Source organism: Girardinichthys multiradiatus, chromosome 23 (assembly GCF_021462225.1).
Source record: "Girardinichthys multiradiatus isolate DD_20200921_A chromosome 23, DD_fGirMul_XY1, whole genome shotgun sequence".
Taxonomy (NCBI): domain Eukaryota; kingdom Metazoa; phylum Chordata; class Actinopteri; order Cyprinodontiformes; family Goodeidae; genus Girardinichthys; species Girardinichthys multiradiatus.
The window spans coordinates 26441924-26469366 of record NC_061815.1 but is presented as its reverse complement, the minus strand read 5'-3'; the positions used below and the strand labels follow the sequence as shown (position 1 = coordinate 26469366).

Genomic DNA, 27443 nt, shown 5'->3' with positions numbered 1-27443 from the left:
GAATAGCAAATACCTAACGTTTGTAGAATATAAACTATTTATGTGTGTAATATTAACTATCTCTGTGTGTAACTGGCATGTGTACATAGAGCATAGGGGGGGTCAAGCTTAGGGAGTGAAGCATAGAAAGTGCAAGGTCCTTGGGGAGGGAAGTAGAGAGTCCAAAGTCATAAATTAGTGAAGGACAAGGAATCACTGAAGGGGGAGAAGAAGACTGGGGAGAACAGCGCACAGAGAGGGCAAGGTCATAAATTGGGCCAGACACAATAAGTTTGTTATAAGATAACAACCAGAAGTACTCCTTATTTGGATATGAGGTTATATGGTTGCTGGGGAGATATCCACAGATAGAATGAGTGTGTATGTGTACTGCATAGCAGCGAGGGATATATAAAGGTATTTGTGGCCCCTCCAAAACGGACAACACACAGACGTTTCTAGGTACCAGTGTGAGTGTGTGTCCCCTCTCTGAATTCAGATTGGCTTTTTATAAACTTGTGGAAGCGTACAACTGATCTCTGACTGAGGATTGTCCTTTGGATGCCAAATAAAAGAATCGATGAGAGGTGAGGAGTAGTGTAAGAGTTAACTGACGGCCAGTAAAGTTTTCCTACCTCAACAATTGGTGCCGTGACCCAGATTTGGCACTAACTAAAGGATAATTAATTGACTACGAGGCAGACGTCGTTCTACAACACCGCAGGGTCGACCCAAAACCAAAATGGTAAGGAGATCTATATTTATTCTCCTTTTGCCTGCTAATAGTGTAGGTGGTGTTGTAGAATAGATATCTGTTTTCTCTTAAATTTACAGTCTTGATCAGTTTTGGGTAAAATATTTGTTGGTTGAAATAATGGCTTACGGTAAAGGAATGATATATTGCGTAAAAATATTTGTTGATTGAGACAAGATAAATTTTAGCCGAGATACTTGAATGTTGAGGCTGTAACATACTTTTCACCGAAGATACTTAAATGGTGACGGTGTTGAAGCAAATACGTTCCGGATTTGGTAATCCAAACTCAGTCCTGACGAGGACTGGGGTGTTTAGGCTGGGGTTAATAAGAGCCTCCCCGAGGGATTGGGACGCCTCAAAGTGGCCAGGGATAGGACCCCGAGACCCTGAAATGGCAGATGAGGGAAGACAGTTGAGATACTTAAATGGTGAAACTGTAATAATAAGATTAAGTAAAAGGAATTCCAGGGAGTCAACGGAGGGTTGATTCCTAGGTGTCAAACTGGGTTTGGCATCACAGCGGTCGGACCAGGAGAGATTGAAAAAGTCCCGCTGAGTGGAAGGGTTCAAGGCCCTCTGCGATTGTGTTAAATATGCTTTAATTTGGGAAGATAAGTTTGGTTTTTCACAGAGTGGAAGTTTTAGGGTAAATAAGTTAAATAGTTTAAAGAGTTTCAAGTAAAACAGTTGATGGATGGAGATGAGAAAAATAAGAAACATAAGAAAAAGATTAAAAAGCACAGAGTGCATCAATTAAGGTGTTAAAGAGTTAAAACTTTCCTGCAGGAAGTTTCATTTGTCTTAAATATTGCGATCAGTCGGAAAAGAAAGGAGTATAGTGCATGTTATGGTGGACAACAGACTGACTGACTGATATTTCTGTGTGCAAAATCTGAAACTATACTAAACTTTTTCATCTGCCTCTCTCACACACACATACACACATGTATGGGATTTGAGTGTAACATCTGCGTTTTAGAGTCTGGACTTTAGTAATCTGCCCTTCTCCATGGCTACTACACCAGAGACGCTTCTCCAGCACTGCCTGCCTGTCTGCTGTAAATCACAGTGTGAGTTTCCACAGAACGAAACTCAGAAGTAGTCTGGCCCAAACCCACTGAAATGGACAACGATCCATGCTGCTGCAGAGCCAGAAGAGCGATACACTGGATTTATATTGGAAGCACATCTTATGTGGAGAAACAGGCCGGAGCAAAGTTCTTTCTCCCTCCTGGAGAAGTTAAAAGCGGACAAAGAATGATTGAATGTCTCACCAACAGACCTGAAGGGCCTGGGTTGTTTTTTGGACTGATAAAGGATTGTGTGCCATGACAGTCTGACTCTGGAGTGATTAAGAAACTGATGGGGGTAACGTACAAACACACACACATTTGCACAAATCTTTTCCTATTTTCTGCAATGAAGAACGCTTATTAACCGCTGCTCATGTGACGCTTGCTTGACGTTGACAGATATAGCGGGTTAAAATATTATTTTAGGGTTAGAAAAGTATCTTCAAAAGGGTGATAACTTAACTCATTTGATACTTTCCAGTTAATTCTTGTAGAGAAGCAAGTTTGCTTTCGTCGTGGAACATTCAAGGTCAATTATTATAGTTATTAAAAGTTATTAAAAAGCAGAGGAAGTTACATCTCCAAAACTCAGCAGTAACCATGTGTTTCTATGTCATTCTCAGGACAGATCTCATGAAGGAGTATTTTTAAAACCCAGCGCATGCGTAAAACCTGATGGGCTTCTCCTTCAGGCATTATTTTCTGTTGTCAGAGTTTGTATCCCATAAATCTAATGGGTAGAGATGTCATTAAAACAGGCTTAGTTCTACTGCAGATGGTCTTCATACAGTCTCTGATACAGTACTTACAGTTTGGTGCAGTTTTTGTCCGCAAGTGTTAACTGACGCTTGTGGAAAGTACAAATTCATTGTTTTTCACAGCAGCTGCTGGGAAGAGGTTATATTAGGTTTTTCTTCCCTCTTCTGATTCATGCAGCGTGTTGATTTACACTGTACCTTATATCAGATCCTGACAAAAACTATGAAAGGCTTGGTTCTGCAGTTTCTTTCCCTTTGGGAAAGGAAAGGACACCTAATCAGTTCACAGAAATATTAAAACACTTGTTGTTTTCTAAGATATAACCAGCTAAAACTTTTAAAACTTTGAGAGTAATTGGTTTTGTTAAACACATTTTCCTTGGTAAAACAAACCTTTAAAATGAAAATGGAAAAAATTGGGTTATTTTTGAAGGTAAGAAAGATTCTGATTGGACAGTGGTACCACACAAAATTAAACTAATCTCATGTTCCATAAAAGACTCTGCATAGAAAAGGCCTTCAGAACTGTGGAGTTATTTTCCACCACAGTACCAAGTTTTTTAAAGCATGCTTTTTCCTTTATTTTAAAACAGATCTGTATTTTTGTTTTGTTTTTGGCTTTTTAGCATAATGTTTGTCTGAAGCTTCTTATGAACTGGGTTAGGAGCAAATATGATCTGAGGTAAATTAGGAGCTGTGAACTAATAATTTTAAATCTGATTATTGTCCAAGCAGAAATAATACACCAACAGGTCTGGGGATATTTAGCCAATCCTCTCTTCAATCTGCAGAGAGCCAACATAATTGTTCAATGCAGGAGTACTCAACCTGTGGTTTCTGGACTCCTGAAGCCCATGAGCCATAGATTGTGGGTCCATAAAATTATAATACTTAATTAAAGGTAGACTGATTACCTATTAAAATAGATCTAAGCCAATGATGAGTTCCAGTCATTTGGTGGCTTTGAAATGCAATAATACTCAAAATTTCTACTCTGGGGAACACAGATTGGGGTTGAAGAGTTTTGTTTTGAAACCAAGGTTAGGATTTATAATGAAATAAAGATAAAGAAAATCCTTCATTTTAGGAAAATAAAATAAATAAAGGTTCCTTGTTTGATTTCTTAGGGTTTAAAGATTAAAACAATACATAGGAGTAGAAAGGTACACAAGGTAATTTCAGATTAATAAAATAAAATATTGGAACATTTATCAGCATTTGGATTATTAAAGAGGGGTTCTAGTAATGATTTTCTCCCCAACTCTCAAAATCTAAATAGCTAAATTAAGGAAAATTATATGTGTCTTCCCTTTGAAACACTATGTGTAAAAAGTCCAGTTTGGAGTCAAGTTTCTTATCTTAATTTCTGATTAAGTCAAACACTGCAGTTTTTGTTTTGTTTGGGTATACCATAAAAATGTCAACGCCAGTTTAAAATACTTCTTTGCATTTAACCTAAGCAGAGAAATTTTTGAATGCAGCTGCAATCAAAATTGAGCCAAACAAAAAGAGAATTATAACAATAACTCTCAGGATTTTAGTTATTATTACAGAGTTACAGTACAAAGAATTGGCAAAAGGTTTCAGCATCAGTGAATTTGGATTAATTTAAGAGAAAACTGTTGCTGTGCTTCTATATAGTTTGTGCACTCATCTTAAAAAAGGATCCTGAAGATTGTCATAACAAAATTGATCAATTTTGTTATGAGAAAACATATTCTGAAAAGAGATTGTTAAAAATTTCTTTGAATTCTTGAAGCTTCAAATTTGGCCATTTGTCTGTCTTTGATGTTTGTGTTTGTTTTGTTGGAATTAATGTTTGTTATATATGTTGCATGAAACAATAATCCATGTTTAGAATAATGTTTCTAAATCCCAGATTGATTAAAACTTTGAGTTTTCAGGAGAGTTAAGAAGCAGCTTGTTTCTGAGGTAGGTGCATGTTAACAGTTTTGCAGTTTAAGTTACACTAATGTGGGTTTGAATGAAGAAACTGTGGTCCCGCCCATAGGCTGCCAATCAGAGGTTAGTTCTGCCTGACTCCGCCCACCTATCAGGTTGGTTCATGCCTTTGCTGTCATGGTAACGCTCAGCACCTCCCTTCCTGAGTTTTAACACTGTTTAAGAGACAATAGAATCAAAATGCTTGTAGTGATTGTTGCCTTAAAAACATGTTTTTTGTATAATAATTAAGGATGTAGCATGACATTTGGATTTATGTGTTTTACTATAAAAAGGTTAATGAAATAGTTTACACTAGTTTGAAGAATTAGTTTTGCATGCAGAATCATTGGTGATTTATTAGATTGAAAGTTTTCCCTGGTGCCATTACGCTAACTGACAGTCAATATATGCCAAAAGTAAGGAATATGTTTTTGATAAAAAATCAGTTATGATTTCATATTTGACAGGAATTATTTATTAGATTTAATTTGTGGAGTGTATGTGTCAAAATTACATTAGATTTACATTAATCTAAAACTTATCTTCATGCAAGACAAATCAGGAAGATGTGTGACTTATTTCTAAGTGAAATATTGATGAACTGTATAACGACTGAAGTTTGTGTTTTGTTGTTAATGGAACTGAGTTCCAGTTATAAACATCTGGATTTTATTTCTGTTGTTTTCATTGAATTCATAGAGACACATAGTTATGTCAGAATTTATTTCTTTGGTTCTATGTAATGTGATCTTGATTACTAGAACATTCTTGTTTAAACTTTTTGCTGGATTGTCGCAGGGGTTGGACCCTGCGCCAGAAGGGGGGAATGTCAGAATAAAGTAACATGGAGATATTGCCAAGATCATTTTCTTCCACATCTTTGTGGGAAGATAGGATGTTGTTTTACTGTCAAAACCTGTCCACTGTGTTTTCTCAAGTTTCACAGACGGTGAAGGCTGCATTACCAGAAACAGCCACTTCAACCCTCCAGTCCATTATCCCTGGCGACTGGATTCTGATCAGAGAATCTAGGAGAAAACACTGGAAGTCACAGGCGCTGGAAAGGCCCATATCAGATCCTACTAGACACCCAGGAAAGCTGCAGGAAAGCTCCCCAGCTTCATCTGGCTTCCAGGACACAAGTCATCTTCCAACTGGATCATCCACAGCCTGAAAGGTGTGAGGACAGCGGACCACCACAAGACAAAGAACTGTAAGCGGATCACTGGCGAGTGATTGAAGAGGTGGTTGAAGAACACTATTCTTACAAGGGCACAATAATCTCTTGGGCAGTGCAACATTATTTCAGAATCTACTTAAGGCCATCGCATTGCCTGAAAGTTAGAAATCATAAGGTCATTTGCCTCACTGCACACACACCACAGAGAGAGGGAAGACCTCTACACATTTGCACATAACCTTTCCCTGGATGATGGACTGGTGACGTCTGCAACAGAGAGACAGTCAAACATGCGTCATGATGCTTATTCTCCTTAATTTTTTAACATTTGGTGGCTACTAGGCTCCTTTGCCTGGACAGCAAGGGTCAGCCAAATTCTTTTCTCCCACTTTGACAGCGAAACTGACTCTGAGAAGGAAATCTCGGATGCTTTTATCCAACTTTCGTGTTTATTGCTTGATATCTATCATTATGGTACCAATTTGAAATGTGTTCATTTCCGCCGTTGTTATAATTTGTTTTCAGTACCAGAAGAAAGGAGTTCTAATGTAAATTCTTGTATTAAGTGCTCTAAGGTGTTCCAAAGTGTATGACCTTTAGGTTACCTTTCTTTTTGCAGAACATCTGTGTTATTGGTGGAAGCTGTCAAAACCAGGAGCAGCTGGGTCTGCTCATAGATAACGTTGTTACATCTGACCCGAGGACGGTTCAGGGCCATAAAGCATAAACTCTTTAAAGTGGAGATAACACCCACATACTCTTTAAATACTGTGTGTAAATGTTGACACCACACTGAACCCAAAGACAGAAGAAGAGGCGGAATGATTGAGTTTCTCTCACTGGGAGTGGTGGAACTTCCTTCTCCCCGGAAGACACCGTTTGGCAAACATTTTATATTTTATATTACATTTTGATGTTTCTGTATCTTTTTCAGGTTATGATTTAACTTTGTGTGGATGAAGACTAAGTGTGTGAATTCATGGACGCATAATATGATGGATGAATGTTTTCTTAATGATTTTCTCTTTTACAGGTAGTACAGTAATATTTTTAATTATTTCTACTTATTCTTAGAAGGACATTTTAGATTGTGAACTCTTTTATTAGAGTTCAAAAGGGGGATTGTAGAATATAAACTATTTATGTGTGTAATATTAACTATCTCTGTGTGTAACTGGCATGTGTACATAGAGCATAGGGGGGGTCAAGCTTAGGGAGTGAAGCATAGAAAGTGCAAGGTCCTTGGGGAGGGAAGTAGAGAGTCCAAAGTCATAAATTAGTGAAGGACAAGGAATCACTGATGGGGGAGAAGAAGACAGGGGAGAACAGCGCACAGAGAGGGCAAGGTCATAAATTGGGCCAGACATGATAAATTTGTTATAAGAGAAGAACCAGAAGTACTCCTTATTTGGATATGAGGTTATATGGTTGCTGGGGAGATATCCACAGATAGAATGAGTGTGTATGTGTACTGCATAGCAGCGAGGGATATATAAAGGTATTTGTGGCCCCTGCAAAACGGACAACACACAGACGTTTCTAGGTACCAGTGTGAGTGTGTGTCCCCTCTCTGAATTCAGATTGGTTTTTTATAAACTTGTGGAAGCGTACAACTGATCTCTGACTGAGGATTGTCCTTTGGGTGCCAAATAAAAGAATCGATGAGAGGTGAGGAGTAACGTAAGAGTTAACTGACGGCCAGTAAAGTTTTCCTACCTCAACACGTTAGAGGCACTTCACAACATCGAACAATGCCGCTTCATTATCTTATATTACACACGCATGTTTTTCGAGGAAGTATTATAGAAACGAAGAATTTTAGAATCAGTTATTTTTATTAGATATGTTGTTAAAGAAACAAAAAGAAAAAAATACGTTTGTAACTGTAGAAAGTAAACTCTTGAGCATTGTTTCAGCACCACGGACAAATACTTTGAGAAAAGGCGATACAAAAAAATAGCAAATATTATGTTGGCAACTAAGTTCTTAACGTAAAAAGTCGGTTAAAGACAATGTCTCAACATATGACTGAATCAGCTTTTTAAACTCAACTATTACTCCCATGTCGCCTGATAATGAAAGAATAACTATAACAGAGCATCACAAGAATGTGTGAAAATAATAATGAAACTATCAGAGGCTGCAAGAATGTTTTTCAAAAATAATCAATGATTGTCTGTCACAAAGTTTAGAGTGATTTAAATGAGTGTTGCTGAATAGTGTCAAAAACTCAACCAGCGTTAAAATGATAGCCAACAATATTAACAACACCATCAGCATCAGAAAACCTTTTACAAAAAGGAAACTGAAAGAGTGACGGTTCAATGCGACATTGAAGAGATAAAGACATACTCTAACCCCAATAAAGTGAAGATCAAACAAAAGCAAAAATACACTTGAGTGTCCTACCTCTTCAGGTGTCTCCAGTCCTGCAAACATATCCGCAAACTCTGTAGGACTTTTCTTCAGAGTCTGGTCAGCGGGCAGCGTGTTGTCATTGTAGGATGATACAAACTTAAAGTCACTGGTTCTAGATCCTGTTGTCAGGTAGGCGTCATAATTGTAAGTGCTGCGTAAAGTTCCTGTTCCATCAACATCTGCGTAATTAGGAGGGAGATAAGCTCCGGGGATGGCTACTGCTCCATCAAACAACAGTCTGGGCTTTCTCCTGCGACAGAATCTCACACCCAGGATGATGATGATGAACGTCAGGAAGAAGGTGGACACAGAAACCAGAGCAAGGATCAGATAAGAGGTCAGTTTGGAGTTCTTCTCATCATAAGAAATATCTTTCAGTTCCGGCACCTCAGCCAAGTTATCAGAAATAAGTAAATACATGGCACAGGTGGCAGACAGAGAGGGCTGTCCGTTATCTTTCACTGCAACAATCAGGTTCTGTTTCATGCTGTCAGATTCTGAAATGTCCCGTTGTGTCCTGATCTCTCCACTGTGGAGACCAATACTGAAAAGTCCATGATCTGTAGCTTTGACTATCTGATAGGACAGCCAGGCGTTCTGTCCAGAGTCTGCGTCCACCGCTATCACTTTGGACACCAGAGACCCTCCATGTGCTGCTTTGGGGACCAGCTCGGTCATGAAGGAGCTGCCCTCCGGGGCGGGGTACAGTATCTGAGGAGAGTTGTCATTCACATCCGATATGAACACACTGACGGTCACGTTGCTGCTGAGTGGAGGAGAACCGTTGTCTCTGGCTATCATATGGACCTTAAAACTCCTGAACTGTTCATAATCAAACGACCTCACAGCGTGGATCACCCCCGTGTCTCCGTTAACAGATAGATAGGAGGACACCGAGGCACCGTTCACCTCACCAGGTAACAGAGAATAGATCACTGTACCGTTTTGTCTCCAGTCGGGGTCTCTAGCAGTAACGGAGCATAAAGTGGAGCCAGGTTTGTTATTTTCACTCACATATGCGCTGTAGGACTGTTCCTCAAACACAGGTGGGTTGTCGTTGATGTCAGCTACAGATAACTGAACAGTTTTAGAGGAGGACAGAGGTGGAGAGCCCTCATCAGTGGCAGTGATTGTAATGTTGTAATCAGACACTAGTTCACGGTCCAGCTGTCCTGTGGTCACCAGAGAATAATAGTTTTTAATAGAAGGAACCAACTTAAAAGGGACGTTTTGCTGGATGGAGCAGCGGACCTGTCCATTTTTCTCAGAGTCTCTGTCCTGCACGTTAATGATGCCCACCTCTGTACCAGGTGACACATTCTCAGGTGTGGGATTGGACAAAGATTTTAAATAAATAGCTGGTGCATTATCATTCACATCGTTAACATCAATTAATACTTTAGCATATGAGGTTAGCCCTAATCCATCTTTGGCCTGTACCTTCATTTCAAACGAGTTAATTTCTTCGAAGTCAATCACACCCGTTACTTTTACTTGTCCCGTTTTTAGATCAATGGAGAATAAACTTATATCCTCATCAGATACGTGACCAAATTGATAGGTAACGTCTCCATTTACTCCTTCATCTGCATCAGTAGCGCTAACAGTAATCACTACTGTTTCTAGTGGTGAGTTTTCAGGTAAACTGGCTTTATAAACGGCCTGCTTAAACACTGGGGCGTTATCATTGGCATCCAGCACTGTAATATGAATAACTACAGTACCTGATTTCTGGGGGGATCCTCCGTCTAAAGCCGAGAGAAGCAAATTTATTTCCTTTTGTTTCTCTCGATCAAGTTTATTCTCTAGTACTAATTCAACCATATTGCTCTCCACAACGAGAATAAAATGATCGTTCTTTTGTAGGATGTATCTTTGTACGGCATTTTGACCGATATCTGCGTCGTGGGCCTCCTCTATGGAGAAGCGATTACCTCTTTCAGCTGATTCGCGTATTTCCATTTCAATCACATTTTGTCTAAATTTAGGTGAGTTATCATTCACATCTTGTACATGAAGACTGACACGATGAAGCTCCAGTGGATTTTCTAACACCAGGTCTATTTTCACGACACAGGAGGGTTTCTTACCACAAAGGCTTTCTCTGTCAATTCTCTCCGATGTGATTAAATCCCCGGTGTTCATATTAATGTCACAGTAGCGCTTACGAGTCCCTTCAATATCCACACGGGCCTTTCGAGAAGATAATGACATCAGATTAAGCCCGAGATCTTTGGCGACATTTCCAATCACAGATCCTGGTTTCATCTCCTCTGGAAAAGAGTAGCTCAGATCTCCTTTAACGAGAGGCATTGTTACAATAAAGAAAACAAAGAGGAGGATCGGATAAAGCGCAGAAAATCTTTTATGTCCCATCATAAATGAAAATGGTCCGCTGATTGAGAAACGTTATGAGAACAGCATGAACGATGATTTATCCAGTGATACACAGTAACTAAATATTTACCATGTTCGCGATCTCAGATGTTAGGGAAATTAAACAGCTTTTGTGACCAAAATGGAGCTGCTTCTTACGCAGAAATGGGTGGAGAGGCGAGTCTGTTTTAGATCTGGCAGTCAATAGCGACACCGTGAGTTACTTTTTGAATGTTAACAGCTCTCATAAAAGCTCTACCACGAAATTCACAAAGTATAGAAATAAAAATATTTTTGTCAGGTTAAATAAAACTATTGAATTAAACGCGTATATGTAAACATTCCTTTTGTTTCTGCAATTTTGCCCATAAAACGACTTTTCATCTTGGCTACATAAAGAATTATAAAAAATATGGCAGAGATCACCGGGCATAAATATGTTAAACGATCTCTGAGATATTTTCGTCAAATAGCGCACATCATATAAAGCTATGAATAACTATATAAAGAATATGCGGATTAAAAAGTAAAAGGTAATAATTATTACATTTCACAAAAGTAAGCAAAGAAGCACCACACAAAATATTTTCGCAATAAACACAATGTTGTTAGTTAGACCCATATTTAAAAAAGGAAGTAAACTAAATCATGCAACGGCAAACTTACCTCCTCAGGTGTCTCCAGTCCTGCAAACACATCAGCAAACTCTGTCGGACTTTTCTTCAGAGTCTGGTCAGCAGGCAGCGTGTTGTCATTGTAGGATGAGACAAACTTAAAGTCACTGGTTCTAGATCCTGTTGTCAGGTATGCGTCATAATTGTAAGTGCTGCGTAAAGTTCCTGTTCCGTCAACATCTGCGTAATTAGGAGGGAGATAAGCTCCGGGGATGGCTACTGCTCCATCAAACAACAGTCTGGGCTTTCTCCTGCGACAGAACCTCACACCCAGGATGATGATGATGAAGGTCAGGAAGAAGGTGGACACAGAAACCAGAGCAATGATCAGATAAGAGGTCAGTTTGGAGTTCTTCTCATCATAAGAAATGTCTTTCAGTTCCGGCACCTCAGCCAAGTTATCAGAAATAAGTAAATACATGGCACAGGTGGTAGACAGAGAGGGTTGTCCGTTATCTTTCACTGCAACAATCAGGTTCTGTTTCATGTTGTCAGATTCTGAAATGTCCCGCTGTGTCCTGATCTCTCCACTGTGGAGACCAATACTGAAAAGTCCAGGATCTGTAGCTTTGACTATCTGATAGGACAGCCAGGCGTTCTGTCCAGAGTCTGCGTCCACCGCTATCACTTTGGACACCAGGGACCCTCCATGTGCAGCTTTGGGGACCAGCTCGGTCATGAAGGAGCTGCCCTCCGGGGCGGGGTACAGTATCTGAGGAGAGTTGTCATTCACATCCGATATGAACACACTGACGGTCACGTTGCTGCTGAGTGGAGGAGAACCGTTGTCTCTGGCCATCATATGGACCTTAAAACTCCTGAACTGTTCATAATCAAACGACCTCACAGCGTGGATCACCCCCGTGTCTCCGTTAACAGATAGATAGGAGGACACCGAGGCACCGTTCACCTCACCAGGTAACAGAGAATAGATCACTGTACCGTTTTGTCTCCAGTCGGGGTCTCTAGCAGTAACGGAGCATAAAGTGGAGCCAGGTTTGTTATTTTCACTCACATATGCGCTGTAGGACTGTTCCTCAAACACAGGTGGGTTGTCGTTGATGTCAGCTACAGATAACTGAACAGTTTTAGAGGAGGACAGAGGTGGAGAGCCCTCATCAGTGGCAGTGATTGTAATGTTGTAATCAGACACTAGTTCACGGTCCAGCTGTCCTGTGGTCACCAGAGAATAATAGTTTTTAATAGAAGGAACCAACTTAAAAGGGACGTTTTGCTGGATGGAGCAGCGGACCTGTCCATTTTTCTCAGAGTCTCTGTCCTGCACGTTAATGATGCCCACCTCTGTACCAGGTGACACGTTCTCAGGTGTGGGATTGGACAAAGATTTGAGATAAATAGTTGGTGTATTATCATTCACATCGTTAATATCAATTAACACTTTAGCATATGAGGTTAGCCCTAATCCATCTTTGGCCTCAACGCTTATTTCAAATGAACTAGTTTCTTCAAAGTCAGTCACACCCGTTACTTTAATTTCTCCTGTTTTTGGATCAATGGAAAATATATCTGAATTGTCTTCAGACACATGTCCAAAGTCATAAGTCACATCTCCATTTACTCCTTCATCTGCATCAGTAGCGCTAACAGTAATCACTACTGTGTCTAGTGGTGAGTTTTCAGGTAAACTGGCTTTATAAACGGCCTGCTTAAACACTGGGGCGTTATCATTGGCATCCAGCACTGTAATATGAATAACTACAGTACCTGATTTCTGGGGGGATCCTCCGTCTAAAGCTGTGAGAAGCAAATTCATTTCTTTTTGCTTCTCTCTATCAAGTGACGTTTCCAATATAAGTTGAACATTTTTATTATCCGCAGCAAGTACGAAATAATCATTCTTTTCAAGGATGTATCTTTGAACATCGTTTTGACCCGTGTCCGCATCATGGGCCTCCTCGATAGAGAAGCGGTTACCTCTGACTGCTGATTCGCTTATTTCCATTTCGATTAAATTCCTTTTGAATTTTGGCGAGTTATCATTGACATCTTGTACACGAAGACTGACACGATGCAGCTCCAGAGGATTTTCTAACACCAGGTCTATTTTCAAGACACACGATGTTTTTTTGCCACAAAGACCTTCTCTGTCAATTCTCTCGGATGTGATTAAATCCCCGGTGTTCAAATTGATTTCACAATAGCGCTTCCGAGCTCCTTCAATATCCACACGGGCCCTTCGGGAAGATAATGTCCCCAGATTAAGTCCGAGATCATTGGCGACATTTCCAATAACAAATCCTGGTTTCATCTCCTCTGGAAAAGAGTAGCTCAGATCTCCTTTAACTAGAGGCATTGTTACAATAAAGAAAACAAAGCAGATGAACGGAACAAGCACTGGATATCCTTTGTCTCCCATCATCGGAAAAATATCTTTCAGAGCGTTTGCACACATTGAATAAGAGCAAACAAATGTATTAAAAACGGATAAAATTATCGTCCATCAGCTAAAACGATAAAATTCGCCGATTGGGTGTTTTTCTTAGAACAATTACGACCCAGTCAGGCTTTGGCAGCAGGTGGGGATGTGTGCTCCACCTTTATGTTAGCCCATAGCGGCACCGTGAGTCGGTTTTCGATATGTACACCTTAATAGTTTTCACCAAAATGTCCAAACTCCCTTCTTCTGAAAACATCTCGAATATAATGAGCGCAAGTTAACAGAAAGGAGAGAATGAATGAAACTCGGAGTCAAGGAGCCAATTAAGCATCACTCTTAAAACAGATGTTTCAAAAACAACACGATGTGTTCAATTTTAACACATGTGCTGAATCAGCTCAGGGACAACACATGTTGTGTCATTTATGACACAACTAATGCGTTAGTCATTTTAACACAACTATTGTGTTAGTCAAATGAACACAAATGTGTGTCAAAATGTGTTATTTTGACACATATATGTATAAAATGTGTTTTCATAGATAAGGTCAAATAAAAATGGGAATTTTCATTTGAGGATATTAGAGATACCTTTATTACAATTAAGTATGTTACAACAATAAGGCTGGGGCAGCTCAAATATTTTAAAAAGTTTTAAAATAAATTCATATCACAAAGTCAAGCAAACAAAATACCAATTTTTCTAAGGTATTAACACCAAACCTTTTTAAAAATCCCTAACTGTCGGTGTAATAAAATATGTTTTCTAACATTCAGTGAACATCTATGAAAAACATGTCAATAAATTTCATAAAAGAAATAATGAAAAATAATTCCTGTCCCTTCCAATAATAATCAGTTTTTCCAATTGCACTCAAATGGCAACATGTATTTACAATCCAGTACAGTCATCAACCAAGGTACAAGATGTTGTATTTTGGGGACACATACAACTCTCTGGTGCCAAAACTCCTCATAACATCTAAAGGATGCAAATCTGAAACTTCTGCAAGTATGATCAACTCGTATTCGCTTGTTTTTTGTACTGCATAAGCATAAAAATGATCATCAAAGTACAGTACATTTAGTATTCGAACAAACATGAAAATGGAGTCATTAGGCACCAGAATATGAACAACTTCACCAAATAAAGGCTCCTTTCTGTGATCTGTTCTCAAGGGCAGTATGGAACCAGCTGTGTAGACCATCTATCTGAGACAGATAGATGATAGTGGTTAAAGAAATGTCAGTTTCTAGAGCTAACCTCAAGTGGCTCAACAAGACATCTGGTTTTTTCAGTGACCCCACACTAACCAGATAGGCATTGTTCACACTGATTTTCTTGGAGATGAGAAGGCTATGCTTATAATGATACATTTGTTGTACCTGGTGTTTGGAAGCCAATGTCTTTGAAACATTTTTGAAGTTACACATAACCTGTGCAAGTCTTTTGAACGGATTGTCCTTTGCTTCAAATCGCATGCACCAAAGTTTAGACAGAGGTCCAAAACGAACCATTATCCGTGGATAATGTATCATGAAATGAAGTTTCGGTGTGAGATTTCTCTCGTACAGCTGCTTGAAAAGAGTATGATGCTCGATTATCAATTGTTTTAGAAACGCAGCAAGCCCTTTGGTAACAACTGGTGCAAAAATAATGCTGCAGATTTCATTTAATAAAACCAGTAATTTCCAGTGTTGACTCTTTCTGTTTACAAGATCTCCAAGTAAAAAAGGCAAGGATAGTAAAAAAGGCACCACATTTGGGAAGCCGTTTGTTTACAGGATTCTCACCAGCTTTCAAGTTTAATATGACACTTGGCTTGTTTTTAACATTTCCACTTCCATAGTGAAAACCTGAAATTCTGTCATTCAGTTCTTCCAATGTAATCAACGTTTCCACATAAATGAAAAGTTGCAGCATTAGTTTAACCTCTAGTGGAGCTACACCTTCAAGAACATCATGCATGACATCAACACCTGAGTTTTCTGTGACATGAAAATACTGTAGCTTATTCAAACAAGAGTTGTGTTTGACCCCTGTTTTGCTTGGCTCGTTTAGTTCAGCATGGTACTGGTAATTTTGTTTTGTACGCAGCTCCACTTCATCTTCATCATATATCACCTGTGCATCTGCTTTGTCAATCAGGCAAAACTGACAAAATTTATTTGCAGAAAAACTTTCCAGATAAGCACCAATAGTATGCAGTGCAAAGTTATCTGCTGTTAACAAGCAGACTGTACCATACAGATGATGGTTTTGACTTTTTAATTTTAATGTCATACCAACATCTTCAAGAAGTTTTAGGTCCTCCGCTAGTGGCTGCAAAATCTTGTCAAATCCATATACCTCTCTGTCAATTGAGTTGAACAGAAGACACAGATGAATATTGGCCAGTGTTGAATTGCAGCCGGATTTGTAAATTCCTTATGGTAAAATACATAGCTCCTAACTTATGTATTTTTGTTTTTGACCCCAAGGGGTTTGTTGTCTCCAGGTCATCAAAGTACAGTTGCATCTGCAAAGCATTGGCGGACTTTTGAAACAATGGATGTGTAGAGAAATGTGAGCCATCACAATAGTCACGCAATTTATTGTCCGTGCTCTTGTTTTCCAAAAGGAAAAGGTTCTGCATTTCCTCATGTTCAAATAAAAACATTAAGGTTTCAGTTATTGATATGTACTGGCATGTGTCCGCAACTAAAACTTGTTTTATCTGACCGTTTTTTCTTGCTGTATCACATCTGTGACCTAAAAATATTTCTTTTGGTTTGACAAGTGAAAACTTCTCCATAAAATATTTGTTCATTTTATATTGTGTGTCAAGATCATCGAATATGTGCTTGGCATCTTCAAACTCTTTTATCAAAGCTTTAGTAGCATCACTGTCACTAGGTACCTGCAAACCTTTCAACAAGGTAGTAGTGGACTGCTGCAAACTGTCTACAGTTCTATTAATCAGCTCTTTTGCACAGTTCACACTTTTCATAACATCAGAAACAGTCATATTTGAAGATGAATACATCTGGGCCACAAAAGACCCTGCACAATTACTGAGGTCAACACAATTTTCAGATTGTGGAGTTGCAACCATGTCAACATTGGCCTTTGGTGTGTCCAAATTATCAGGAATGTTATGAATCTGTTCCATACTGTTTGATGCCTCGCTTGGGTACAAGGGTTGGACAACAGTGATATTTTTTGTACGCATCTCAAAATGTGCTCTATGTAAATGCTTAGAAAACAAATTTAAGTTATAATATGTCCTTGGACAACTGTCTTGACCACATATAATTTTTATATTCTGTCCATCTGATAGGCAATGTATTTCACGGAGGTGCCATATGACGTTTTTTACATCTTTGAAAGCAGTCCCTCCACATTTTGGACAACTGTACATTTTACTTGCAAGCTTTCAGTTGTGTGGAGAACGGTAGATCATAGATGTACTCAAAGAATGTAAAGACAGGGCAGAGTTGTGGAGGATAAGACAAGTTACAGACCCCAGTAGAGTTTGAAAAGCTTGTCCACAGCACACATGAGACCATCATCTAGAGGGATGGTGACTTTGTCATTCTTAGCAACAATGACATACTGCTTCAATGACCGGAGGTCACTGATGCAGATCAGCTGGGGCTGATGATTCGTTGATGAAGCAGAGGAATCACTGCACAGCGATGCTATTCTTGTTCCAGGCTTAGAGACAAAAGATCACAAATTAAACAAATTTGTTAGTGGAATGATCAGGGTCTCTGACAAATTTTATATTTAACAGAACTTTTACCAAATTAAAAACATACCGGCACAAAATCCAGAAGGTACGTTATTGTTGTCTTGGCGCTACAACGACTGACACCAACAGGGGGTAGTAGATGTGTTAACAACACAAGCATTGTGTAACAAGCCTCATCTGAAAGTGGAAAAAAAAGCAAAACTCAAATGTGTACTTTATGCTGTGTGCCACTGTAAATATACATCATCCACCATTTTCTATAATTATCAATATACCCTCCTGCCAATGGCTGGCATTATACATAAAAAACTTGGCATTTCAAAAGAATTCTCTTTTAAGAAATTTTTCAACAAAAGTGCTTTTGTAAACTTTTTTCCTTTTTAAATATTACGACCTGAATTATTTACAAAGTTCCCTAATTCCTGGTTTCACATAAATACCTTCGGTCATGTCTTCAATTCCTTTCAAAAGAGTGCACAGTCTTGGTTCCATAGCAGCCACGGCTTTGAGTTTTGGTATGATGTTGGCCTCCCATTTACGAAGGAATAGGTCTACCTTTTCACCTGTGATCCTTCCAAACTCTGAGTCCAGCTAAAACAAGGAAAAACAAAATACGGTTATGGAAAATTAAAAGTAGAGCATTGTTGTTTCAGTAATAAACTTAGAAAACTAAACTTGGAAAAGAAGCAAACCTACCAGACTTGGCATGTCCAGAAACTGTGGATATTCACTCAATACTTCTGCGAGCGTGGGTGACTCCCTCGTAATCCAGGCTCTGCGCTGGGTGAATGTTTTCTCCATTTCTGATTTAATTGCTGAAAGGTTTTCGGAAGAGGCCTGCAACTTTTGATCAAAGTGACCCACTCATTTGTGGTGTTGTCATTTTCAGTCTCAGTAGCATTGAATGTGTGTGTTTCCCCTTGGTCGCTGGTCACTTTTCGTTTCCGGTAGCGCCTTTCATCTCGTTGCAGATTACGTCAAAGGTTGCGCAGTTTAATCTCTAGGAACCCACTGTGAGATGCTAGATCATAGAAATGCTCCTAGTGAAGAATTTTTTTTTTTATTACCGGTAGCTGAAAATTTTTCAGAAATTCAAAAGAAATATACAAGGAAAGACAACTAAATCTTTTATTTTTTGGCCCCAAAAGACAAATGCTATGTTGTTTCACTTGTTGACTTACAAATCCCTCCCCTTGTCCAGCCACCTGGACACTCAGAGATGGGAAGGTGGCAATGATGCTCTTTGCTAAGGCCAGCTTGTCTCCATTAAGAGGATAACTGGGGGGAAAAGACCACTTATTCTTAGTCATTTACTCAATTTACTCATACAACAGATGATCAAATTTTTCTACATTAGTTCACTAAGAGATTTGTAAAGTGAAAAAACAACTCTGAAGTGTCAACAAAGAACAATACTTACAAACCACACCTCTCAACTAGATCTCCAATACACGTCTTCACAAGAAGCTTTCTTGACTTCATTGACAGGAAGCCTGTGGTTTCGTACTCCTGAAGAATCTGTGGAGCTTTCTTCATGAGTAGTGACTGTAAGGGCTGACTCTCCTCTCCCCTATTAGTATGAGGCTGTGGAGGATAAAAGTTATTGCTGCAGTATGTTTAATATCATCACAATAATCCTGAATCTAAGAACTATAAAGAAAAAGTGAATAAGTTGGTGATTAAATTAGAAAACGTTTTAACCAGTAAAATTACAAATAAATTTACTCTGTAAACATGCTGAAACATGAAATCCTGATTTTAAATGAACATGAGAACAATATAAAAATAAATACATTTGTCCAACTCAAACACTACCTGGTTTTGATTCATCTCCTCAAGAGAAGCTTCCACTAGGGGCCCTCCAGTTGACAGGAACACATGGAATCTGTCAAAGTCCCTTCATTTCCACATTGGTGTCAACATCAGTGTACTCCAAGAAGTCAGAGTTATACTTTAATATCCTGTCCAAAGAACAGCCAGATTGCTGGGCAAGATTTTGTTCAATGAGATTATTGATACTTGAAACATGAAGAATTTTTTTAGAAGTCTCTTTTCCCTTTTGAAAAGTTGTAACAAGGACTTTGACAGATTCCAGATTGTCAAATGAGAACTGAAAAAGGGAATAAACAAAATAATACAATTAGAACATTTTCGTCTAGATTACAGACATGAAAAAATGCTTACGTTTGTTAGCTTTTGAATTCAACACCATCATGATCCAAAATTGCACACAGGACAAACTAAATTTGTTGAACTGGTGCCATCTTAAGAATAATGTTAAACAGAAAAGTTTTTTTTCCTATGCTAATACCATACTAATTCGTTCCCACGACATAGGTATAACGTGCGCATGAAGTACTAAATCATAATCTTCCTATTCAGCGCACTTTCTGAAACATACGGAGGAACAAAACAACAACTGGATCAACAGGGATAGTCTGATCGAGTTTCATTTTAGGCTGGGGAGGAGCTATAAAGAGATTGGGAAAAGTCTGACATCTTATTAGTGAGAGGCAATTAAATAGAATATTGAAAGCTAGGTATTAACCCTTCCTGCTTCTGTTACCTGACCGAAACACAGGGGAGATGCTTCCTCCATGGCCGAAATGGTTGATCACTTTGGGGTGTCATTTTTGTACTCCCTGTACTTGCGTGTCATAGGGGGTGAGACTTCTATAATAATAAAAGCAGTGGAGTTTTTAATATGTGTACTGCACACTGATTTCACGTTAAATGTACCGTGGCCAGCTGAACTTACTCTCCGGTCGCTGTCGTGCATAGGCTACTGCCAAAACATACAACCGCACGAACACTCTTCTTCTCTCTCTCTGCACTCTTCTTCTCTCTCTGCACTCTTCTTCGTGGCCCGAATATAACAGCGCACATCGCCACCGCAAATATGCACACATACACATTTACACACCTACCGTACACTGAGCTCCATCACTTATGAGTTACACATCTCCTGTAACACAGGTCACTTGATGCCTACTTCGTGGTAACAAATTAGTATTTCCAGGAAACTGATTAGTATTTCGTGCACACGCTATATACATATATATTTCCCCATGTCAGTTCCCAGGCGCCATAGACATCTATAAAAAAATTTAAGTTTCATATAAAACTTCAACCATCTCCTTTTTACATTAAATAATTTTAACATCTTACGTCTTCAATTAACTTTGGCCAAAAAAAGACAACTATAGCAAACCATACCGATAAAATGGTATTTTATAACCCCTGCAACAAGAATGAACTAGCTAAATTTGACATGAAACCCAGCACAACTTTTCAGAGTGCTACCCCGTCGTGGCACCAAAAATTACCATAACACATTTTCAACGATTGATTCGGCAAATTCCAATAAGACTAACTTGTTACCACTGCGTTAAAACAAATAAAACGTACTTACTGAAGTGGTTGTTACAGATGATGCAGCCTCCATCTTTGCCTCCTTTGTTAATTTAGTCCATAAGGCGGGAAAGTCTTCCTCCAACGAGAACATAAAGCAACACAAATATGTGTTGAAATATACAACACATACAGTATGTTATACGTTTGATGCCATTTTAACACATTGTGTGTTAAAATTAACGCATAATATGTTTTAAATGTAATAACACATATTCTGTGTTATTTTTTAACACATCTCTTATAAGAGTAAATGATTTCCTGCAGGAAATAATTTACGATTGAAATGGAAACGGTAATAGTAATGTTTTATAACTGCGTCAAATAAACGTTACACTTTCAGGGTTGAAAGTGGTGGTTTCAGCACCATAGATAGAGGCAGCTGCGTTATTGGTAGACTTCATATCAAAACCTAAACAACATACGAATGAAAAAAAATCAGTAAATGAATCTAAAAAAAGATATCTCTGGCGCTTATCCTCAAAACAGACGTTTGTATAGATACACAGCAAAAATGTAACTGCAATGCTCAACGGGAATCTATCTCAGTGAAATATGTTCAATTAAATATTTAGCTTCACATATCTGCACATATTTAACTATATATAGCATATGGAATTTGTAGCTATACATGGAAATGTATGAAGTTATTATATTTATAATATTCTATTATAAATGTATGGTGATATTTATCAAACATGTTTAGCTAACATGCAAATAAGTGTGCTTCGTCAGCGGAAATGGATGACCAAATGGAAAGCTGGATGAATTGAACCGTAGGTCACCTGGGGCCTCATTAACACAAAACTGGCATAGATTTAATACCAAAAACATAACATATGCTGAAATTAGGAAGACTGGGTATGCAAAAAAAAAAAAAAAAAATCCAGATGTTTTAAAGTGTGCATGTACATAGATCCAGGCACATTTCTGTTGTACAACCAAGTCAACCTGTAATTAAGCGCACATGGTGGATTCAAGACTCCTCCCTTTATATGCCTCAAATTACACATGCGAATATATGTAAATAATCCCTGCAGGGGTGAGTCTCCTGAGTCAGCGGTAAACAGAAAACCTCCCCAGATAGCAAAAGATGTTAGTTCAACATTGATTTATGGTCAGATTGGTTATTTTTGGTTGAGGTTGAAAAGCCAATGTTTATTCCATGTTTAATCACTCATGGAATATCAATGGTTGTAAAACAGTTGTTGAATCAACAATGAATCAACACGGATATATTTAGGTTGAAATGCCAACGTTAACTAAGCATTGTTTCAATGTACATGGCCTGACATTTCTTTGTGCGAAAAGAGCGGGAATTCAAATTCTCACGAGACCTGTAGTTTTCAACTGTCAGTCCTGACCGGAGCAGCAGTACTTTTTTCAAGGGAAAGCGGGAAGCTGCCTTTACTAAGGTAAGAGTTTTACTAAGATTAAATAAATGAATTGTATGTGTAATGATTATATAATGTCTCATGCACTGACTCGGGAGTTATTTCGTGTTTTGGGAACTGTGCTGCGTCTTGCCTCATTTGGCGTTAGCTAAGTTAGCTCACTTGTTAGGCAACCAGGCATTCATAAGTATTAAACCTGTTTGTACCACCAGTGTGTCACACCATGGTGATGGACTTTATCTAAATGTTGTATGTTTTTTGGTTCAAAATATGAATGTAATTGGATTTTATCGGTTGTTAAAAAATAGCAAACTACAGAGACCAGCATGCTTTGCGCCCAACGCTAGCGTATGGTAGCCTGTGTGGTTCGCTAAACGGGTAGTCAGGAGTGAAACATAACAAGTGCCGATAGTAAGCTAAAAGCTGTGTGAAACAGTGTGTATTGACTCAAAGTTAGATGGCATAAATTTGGAGAAATTGCTTGAGATTAGATTCCGCTTAACTAAAGGAAAGGAGGGAACGGCTCTCTGGCGGAGATTATACATATTACTCCGATCTGGGAGAACTACCACAGAGTCACTCGGTGAACAAGCGTTACACTGATAAAATGCTAATTCATGATGTCAAACACCGACATAAAAACGCAAAGTTAAAGTCAACTGGTGAGTGGACATGGAATTTATCGGCAACTGAAGCAGGGTCGGGAAAGGCTAAATTACGAATATGAATGTTTTTTGTTTGCGATCATTTTAAGATGTTTAATTGTTAAATTTGCTCATTCAAGTGGCCTCCCGGCTGCTGCCCTCGTCTTTGAGGCTTTATCGGCCCCTGTCCGGTGTTACGTCGATTCGCGTTTCCCCATCAGATACGGTTTCCCCAGCGTCTCCTTGCCGCTAGGCTCGGAACCGTCGCACTGTGCTCGTACCACAGGGGAACTACGGTAACCCTGAAAGCTCAAATGTCGTGTTTCGGAGAAGTCGATCTACATTTGTTTAGCTAGTGTGTTGTTATTAGATAAACTTATATATCATCATTTTATAGATAGATAGATAGATAGATAGATAGATAGATAGATAGATAGATAGATAGATAGATGTAAATATAACGACACATATTTATATACACACACAGACGTATATATATATATGTTAAAAAGGGGGAACATCTATCTATCTATCTATCTATCTATCTATCTATCTATCTATCTATCTATCTATCTATCTATCTATCTATCTATCTATCTATCTATCTATCTATCTATCTATCTATCTATCTATCTATCTATCTATCTATCTATCTATCTATCTATCATGCAGCTTTTCCAGCTGTGTGAAGCTGACACCCCACCCACTTGAAAAATTCCAGCAAATAGACAGAATGGTTAGTGCTTCGTTTGTGCTGTTTTGGTTTCTGAGATATTAAAGATTATTTTTTAGGTCATCCAGAGGTCACCATCCCCCCATTTTACTCCGAATTGAACCGGAGTGGGCTCATTTTTTAGTGCTTCGTTTGTGCAGGTTTGTGCCATTAAAATTTTCGTTTGTGCTGTTTTAATTTCTGAGATATTATAAGGTTTAATTTCGGCCGATGACGTCACCATCCCCCCATTTTACTCCGAATTGAACCGGAGTGGGCTCATTTTTTAGTGCTTCATTTGTGCAGGTTTGTGCCGTTAAAATTTTCGTTTGTGCTGTTTTGGTTTATGAGATATTAAAGAATATATTTTTTTAGGTCATCCAGAGGTCACCATCCCCCCATTTTCCTCCAAATTGAACCAGAGTGGTCTACCTTTTTAATGCTGTTTGTGCCGCTTTTATGTACAAGCTATATAATTTTCTTTCAGGCGATCACTGACGACTTAAATCGATGACGTCTATGGCCTGCGCTGAACATCATCACCACCAAGCAAGCAGTTATTAATTTCGTGTTTTTCTTTCATCATGCAAGTTAAATTGTGTTTTTATCTGATGTTGTAAAATGTATGCCTTGTTATATTGTTTTGCACTTTATTCAGGGCATGAGGTGGGCACATGACCAATATATTCATAGTTGGACAATATTTCCCATCCCATGCATGAAGCTAGTAAAGACATGGAGAGGTACTTTAGCCTAAGTGAAGCTTTACCTTAAGTGGACAAAAGTACTTTTTTGCAGATCAGCGCTGCTGTTAGACTTTATAGGCTAACCGTCACTGCTTCCAACAAACAATAGGTTTTCTACTTTCATGCCAATATTGAAGTTTTTATCTGATCAAGTTTTTATCTGATCAAGTGTTTACATAAATGCTGTCACCACTGTCACCTGATTGTTCTGCACGCCTAATTTAATATATATAACCTATACCTTACTGATAACTGCACAGTATTGTATTTTTCCTCTCTTTTATTGTAAATCCCTTTCAGCCTTTTTGTGATTGTTTTTTGCACTTTGTTTCTTATAGCTTTTAGTTTGGGTAAGTTTTCTACTTTTTCAGATAAATATGAACTTGTGTACTTTCATTGCCTTATGGTTTGGTGCTGATGCACTCAAATGTTCCTATTGTGGAACAATAAAGGTTTTCTATTCTAATTAATTGAGAGAGATAACCATGACTTCTGAGATCACGCATAACCAAGTTACTGTTTGAAAATGTAATCTACATTATACTTTCAAAGAAGAATAAACACTTCTGATTTGGAAAATTAACTTTATGTTATAAATCACCACAGGTAAAATATGGCATACTTAACCATCTAAGAACTTGTAACAAAGAACATTAAAATAGAACCTGCACGGTGGCGCAGTTGGTAGCACTGTTGCCTTGCAGCATGAAGGTCCTGGGTTCAATTCCCGACCGGGGGTCTTTCTGCATGGAGTTTGCATGTTCTCCCCGTGCATGCGTGGGTTCTCACCGGGTACTCTGGCTTCCTCCCACAGTCAAAAGACATGCCTGTTAGGTTAATTGGTCAATCTAAATTGCCCTTAGTTGTATGAATGAGTGTTTGTGTGTTGCCCTGCGATGAACTGGCGACTTGTCCAGGGTGTACCCCGCCTCTTGCCCATAGACTGCTGGAGATAGGCACCAGCTCCCCCGCAACCCACTATGGAATAAGTGGTAGAAAATGACTGACTGACTATTTCTGGTCAGGAATATCAAACCATGGCAAAATGTATTTGCCTTTTGATCTGAGCTTCTCAGAAATTTTCCCCCAAAATGTGTTGATTCACAGCATTCAGTCTGCTTTGTATAATGCTGCATGTGGTTGTATTGTCTTCTTTTCAGACACAGTCTTCACTATATTTGCCAGGTCATCATAAAGCTCCCACACACATGGAGCTCTTCGGCAGTATGCAGTGTAATGTCCCAGACCATCTTTAGTCAAGCTTCCCTTAAAAGCAATGACTCCTCTCAGTGAATGTATTTCCTTGGAGAGCCACAATGGGGGGAAATTCACTCAAAGGAAACTGAGTTGTGTTTGCAAGGTCAGTGTCAATCCACGTTATTTCTCCAATGCTGTAGCTGTGAGTAACAGTTCCAGCACAGAGCATTTTTCCTGAGGTGCTGGCTCCTGTTTTGAATTCAACTGGACATTCTGATTCCTTCGGTAGTGGGCGAAGGCAGGGAGACTCCGGAAGGAAGAGTCCATTTTCCACTGAAATGTCAAGCTGAGCCATGCCAGAGTCCATCAGCACAGAAATGTCAGGAGAAACAAATGGTACTTCCCTTGTTGTTCCTTTGTTTAGCTGGCAGAACTGTGAAGAGCAGTGTTTTGAGATGTAAACGCTGGATATATTTCTCATTGTTTTTCCAATGACCGTGGAGATATTGCACTGGGCATCGATTTGATGGGCACCAGACCTCAACCGGATTTTTTCAAACATTGCACTAAGCAGCTCTGCCCTCTGTGAATAAATCTTTGGGGTCACACCATCTGTAGCAATGGCTTTTACCAGCAGCAAGATGGGGTTGTCTCTGTTGTTCCTGACAACATTTTGAAATGCTGAGCTGTCACAGAAAGCACAGCATAAGCACTGACAAAACGCATCAAATGCACACGTGTTCAGAACAGAGATTGTTGATGTCCCAACTCTAATCGGTTGATGCAGGTTTCCATTTTTTAATAGTCCCACTTTCACTCTTTCTGCCCCAAAAGATGGATCGGCATGGAGCCATTCAGTGCAGGAAGTAAGATAAGAAGTCCTCTTCCTTTTTTTGGGTGGAAGAATAAGTCCCCTCCAGTTTACAACCACTTCTTCATCTGTTGGAGGAATGTTTGTGGTTTCATCGGATTCCACAGATTGGTGAGAATCCATTCTTCTCTTGGCTTCAGCACTGTGGGTAGTCATGGATACAGTTTGTTTCGGAAACATTTGCTAATCCAGATGTTTACTCATCATTTTTCGCTTTTGCAGAACAAATCCGCATATTTCCTTCAATGAAGGAAAGATGACGAGAAATAAAGCAATCAACTCGAATGGGTAAGTTCTCATGTTTAAAAAAGCCATGTTTTACATTTCTGAATTCTGCTTCAACGGTGGCTGATCTTGCTGTGAGACTGGTGCTTTTGAAGAAGGGGACCATTACTCCTATCCAAAGTGGTAAGTAACTTGCTAGTCTTATTATGTGTGGAACAATCTCAGGGAGGAAATGGAGGTTATCCCTGTCCCCATTGGCTGCGGCGAGTGACCTGCTCTCCTCGCATATGTTTGATACCCAGCCACGTAGGTCAGTGGATCTCGTCAAAAGGATCCACTTGATGCATTTCATTTGGATCTTCAGCTGGAATGATGATGGAGTCTTCTGTGATCTGGGTTTTTAGATATTTTTTGCACATCTCTGATTTGAGAGGGACTCAAGAACTATCATTACCCTCTGCCTCACTGAGGGCCACAACAGTGATGGCATGTATTAGCTGTTTTGCATGGTCCAAGCACTGTGATTGAAGAAACTTTGCTATTGCCCTGACAAAGAAATCTTTGACACAGTGTGACTTGTTTTTCAGGCAGTCCCACTGACAGATCATCTTTATGCAGTGTGCCACATCAACTCTGATAAAACAAGGAGGGAGTTTTGCAGACTGGTTCCCAAGTAGCACACGGAAGCATTCGTTAATGTATGTCTTCAGAGCGGGGTAAGGAGTGAAGGCCTTCACCAGAGCACCAAGAATAGCCAGAGAAAAGTCACTCACGGCTTTCTTTGGTACAGCAGCACCTGTACAAAGCCATTCTGTCAGCCATGTTGCAATTGCATTAATGTCGTGTCTCTCTGACAGCATTTGCACAACTGGGACTGAGCAGTTGTCCCCTGTCAGAACGCCTTGATATAAGAAGATGTGGCCCGATGTACCATTTGGTCTCACCAGTCTTC

General features: G+C 39.1%; 2 protein-coding genes across 7 annotated transcripts in view; both read right to left on the bottom strand.

Moving 5' to 3' along the window:
* Nucleotides 1-13628, bottom strand: part of LOC124860211 (protocadherin gamma-C5-like) — a 295710-nt gene extending 282082 nt beyond the window's left edge. Inside the window, exon 1 of one of the 2 annotated variants that reach the window (XM_047353279.1) lies at nucleotides 11152-13628. In XM_047353279.1, coding sequence (XP_047209235.1) covers nucleotides 11152-13572 — 2421 coding nt within the window. In that variant the 5' untranslated portion in view covers nucleotides 13573-13628. Of the gene's footprint in view, nucleotides 1-8100; nucleotides 10572-11151 lie in introns of those variants that run through there. The other variant, XM_047353290.1, reaches the window with a different exon arrangement.
* A 508-nt stretch (nucleotides 13629-14136) lies between these two features.
* Nucleotides 14137-20771, bottom strand: LOC124860697. 5 transcript variants are annotated; one of them, XM_047354202.1, is made up of 8 exons: nucleotides 20704-20771; nucleotides 19107-19401; nucleotides 18712-18875; nucleotides 18473-18569; nucleotides 17988-18331; nucleotides 17732-17882; nucleotides 17359-17468; nucleotides 14137-17254 (listed from the first exon to the last, which is right to left on the bottom strand). In XM_047354202.1, exon 8 carries the CDS (start codon nucleotides 16956-16958, stop codon nucleotides 15915-15917), a length of 1044 nt encoding a protein of 347 aa, XP_047210158.1. In that variant the 5' UTR covers nucleotides 16959-17254; nucleotides 17359-17468; nucleotides 17732-17882; nucleotides 17988-18331; nucleotides 18473-18569; nucleotides 18712-18875; nucleotides 19107-19401; nucleotides 20704-20771; the 3' UTR covers nucleotides 14137-15914. The 5 variants fall into 5 exon arrangements, with proteins under 5 accessions (XP_047210158.1, XP_047210161.1, XP_047210159.1 ...); XM_047354205.1 differs by having other exon boundaries at nucleotides 18721-18875; XM_047354203.1 differs by lacking the exon at nucleotides 20704-20771 and adding an exon at nucleotides 19858-20562.
* Between the last annotated feature and the right edge of the window lie 6672 nt (nucleotides 20772-27443).

Excerpts from the sequence above, each read along its gene's own strand:
- LOC124860697 (XM_047354204.1), bottom strand. The coding sequence starts at position 16,958 with ATGTACAGTTGTCCAAAATGTGGAGGGACTGCTTTCAAAGATGTAAAA.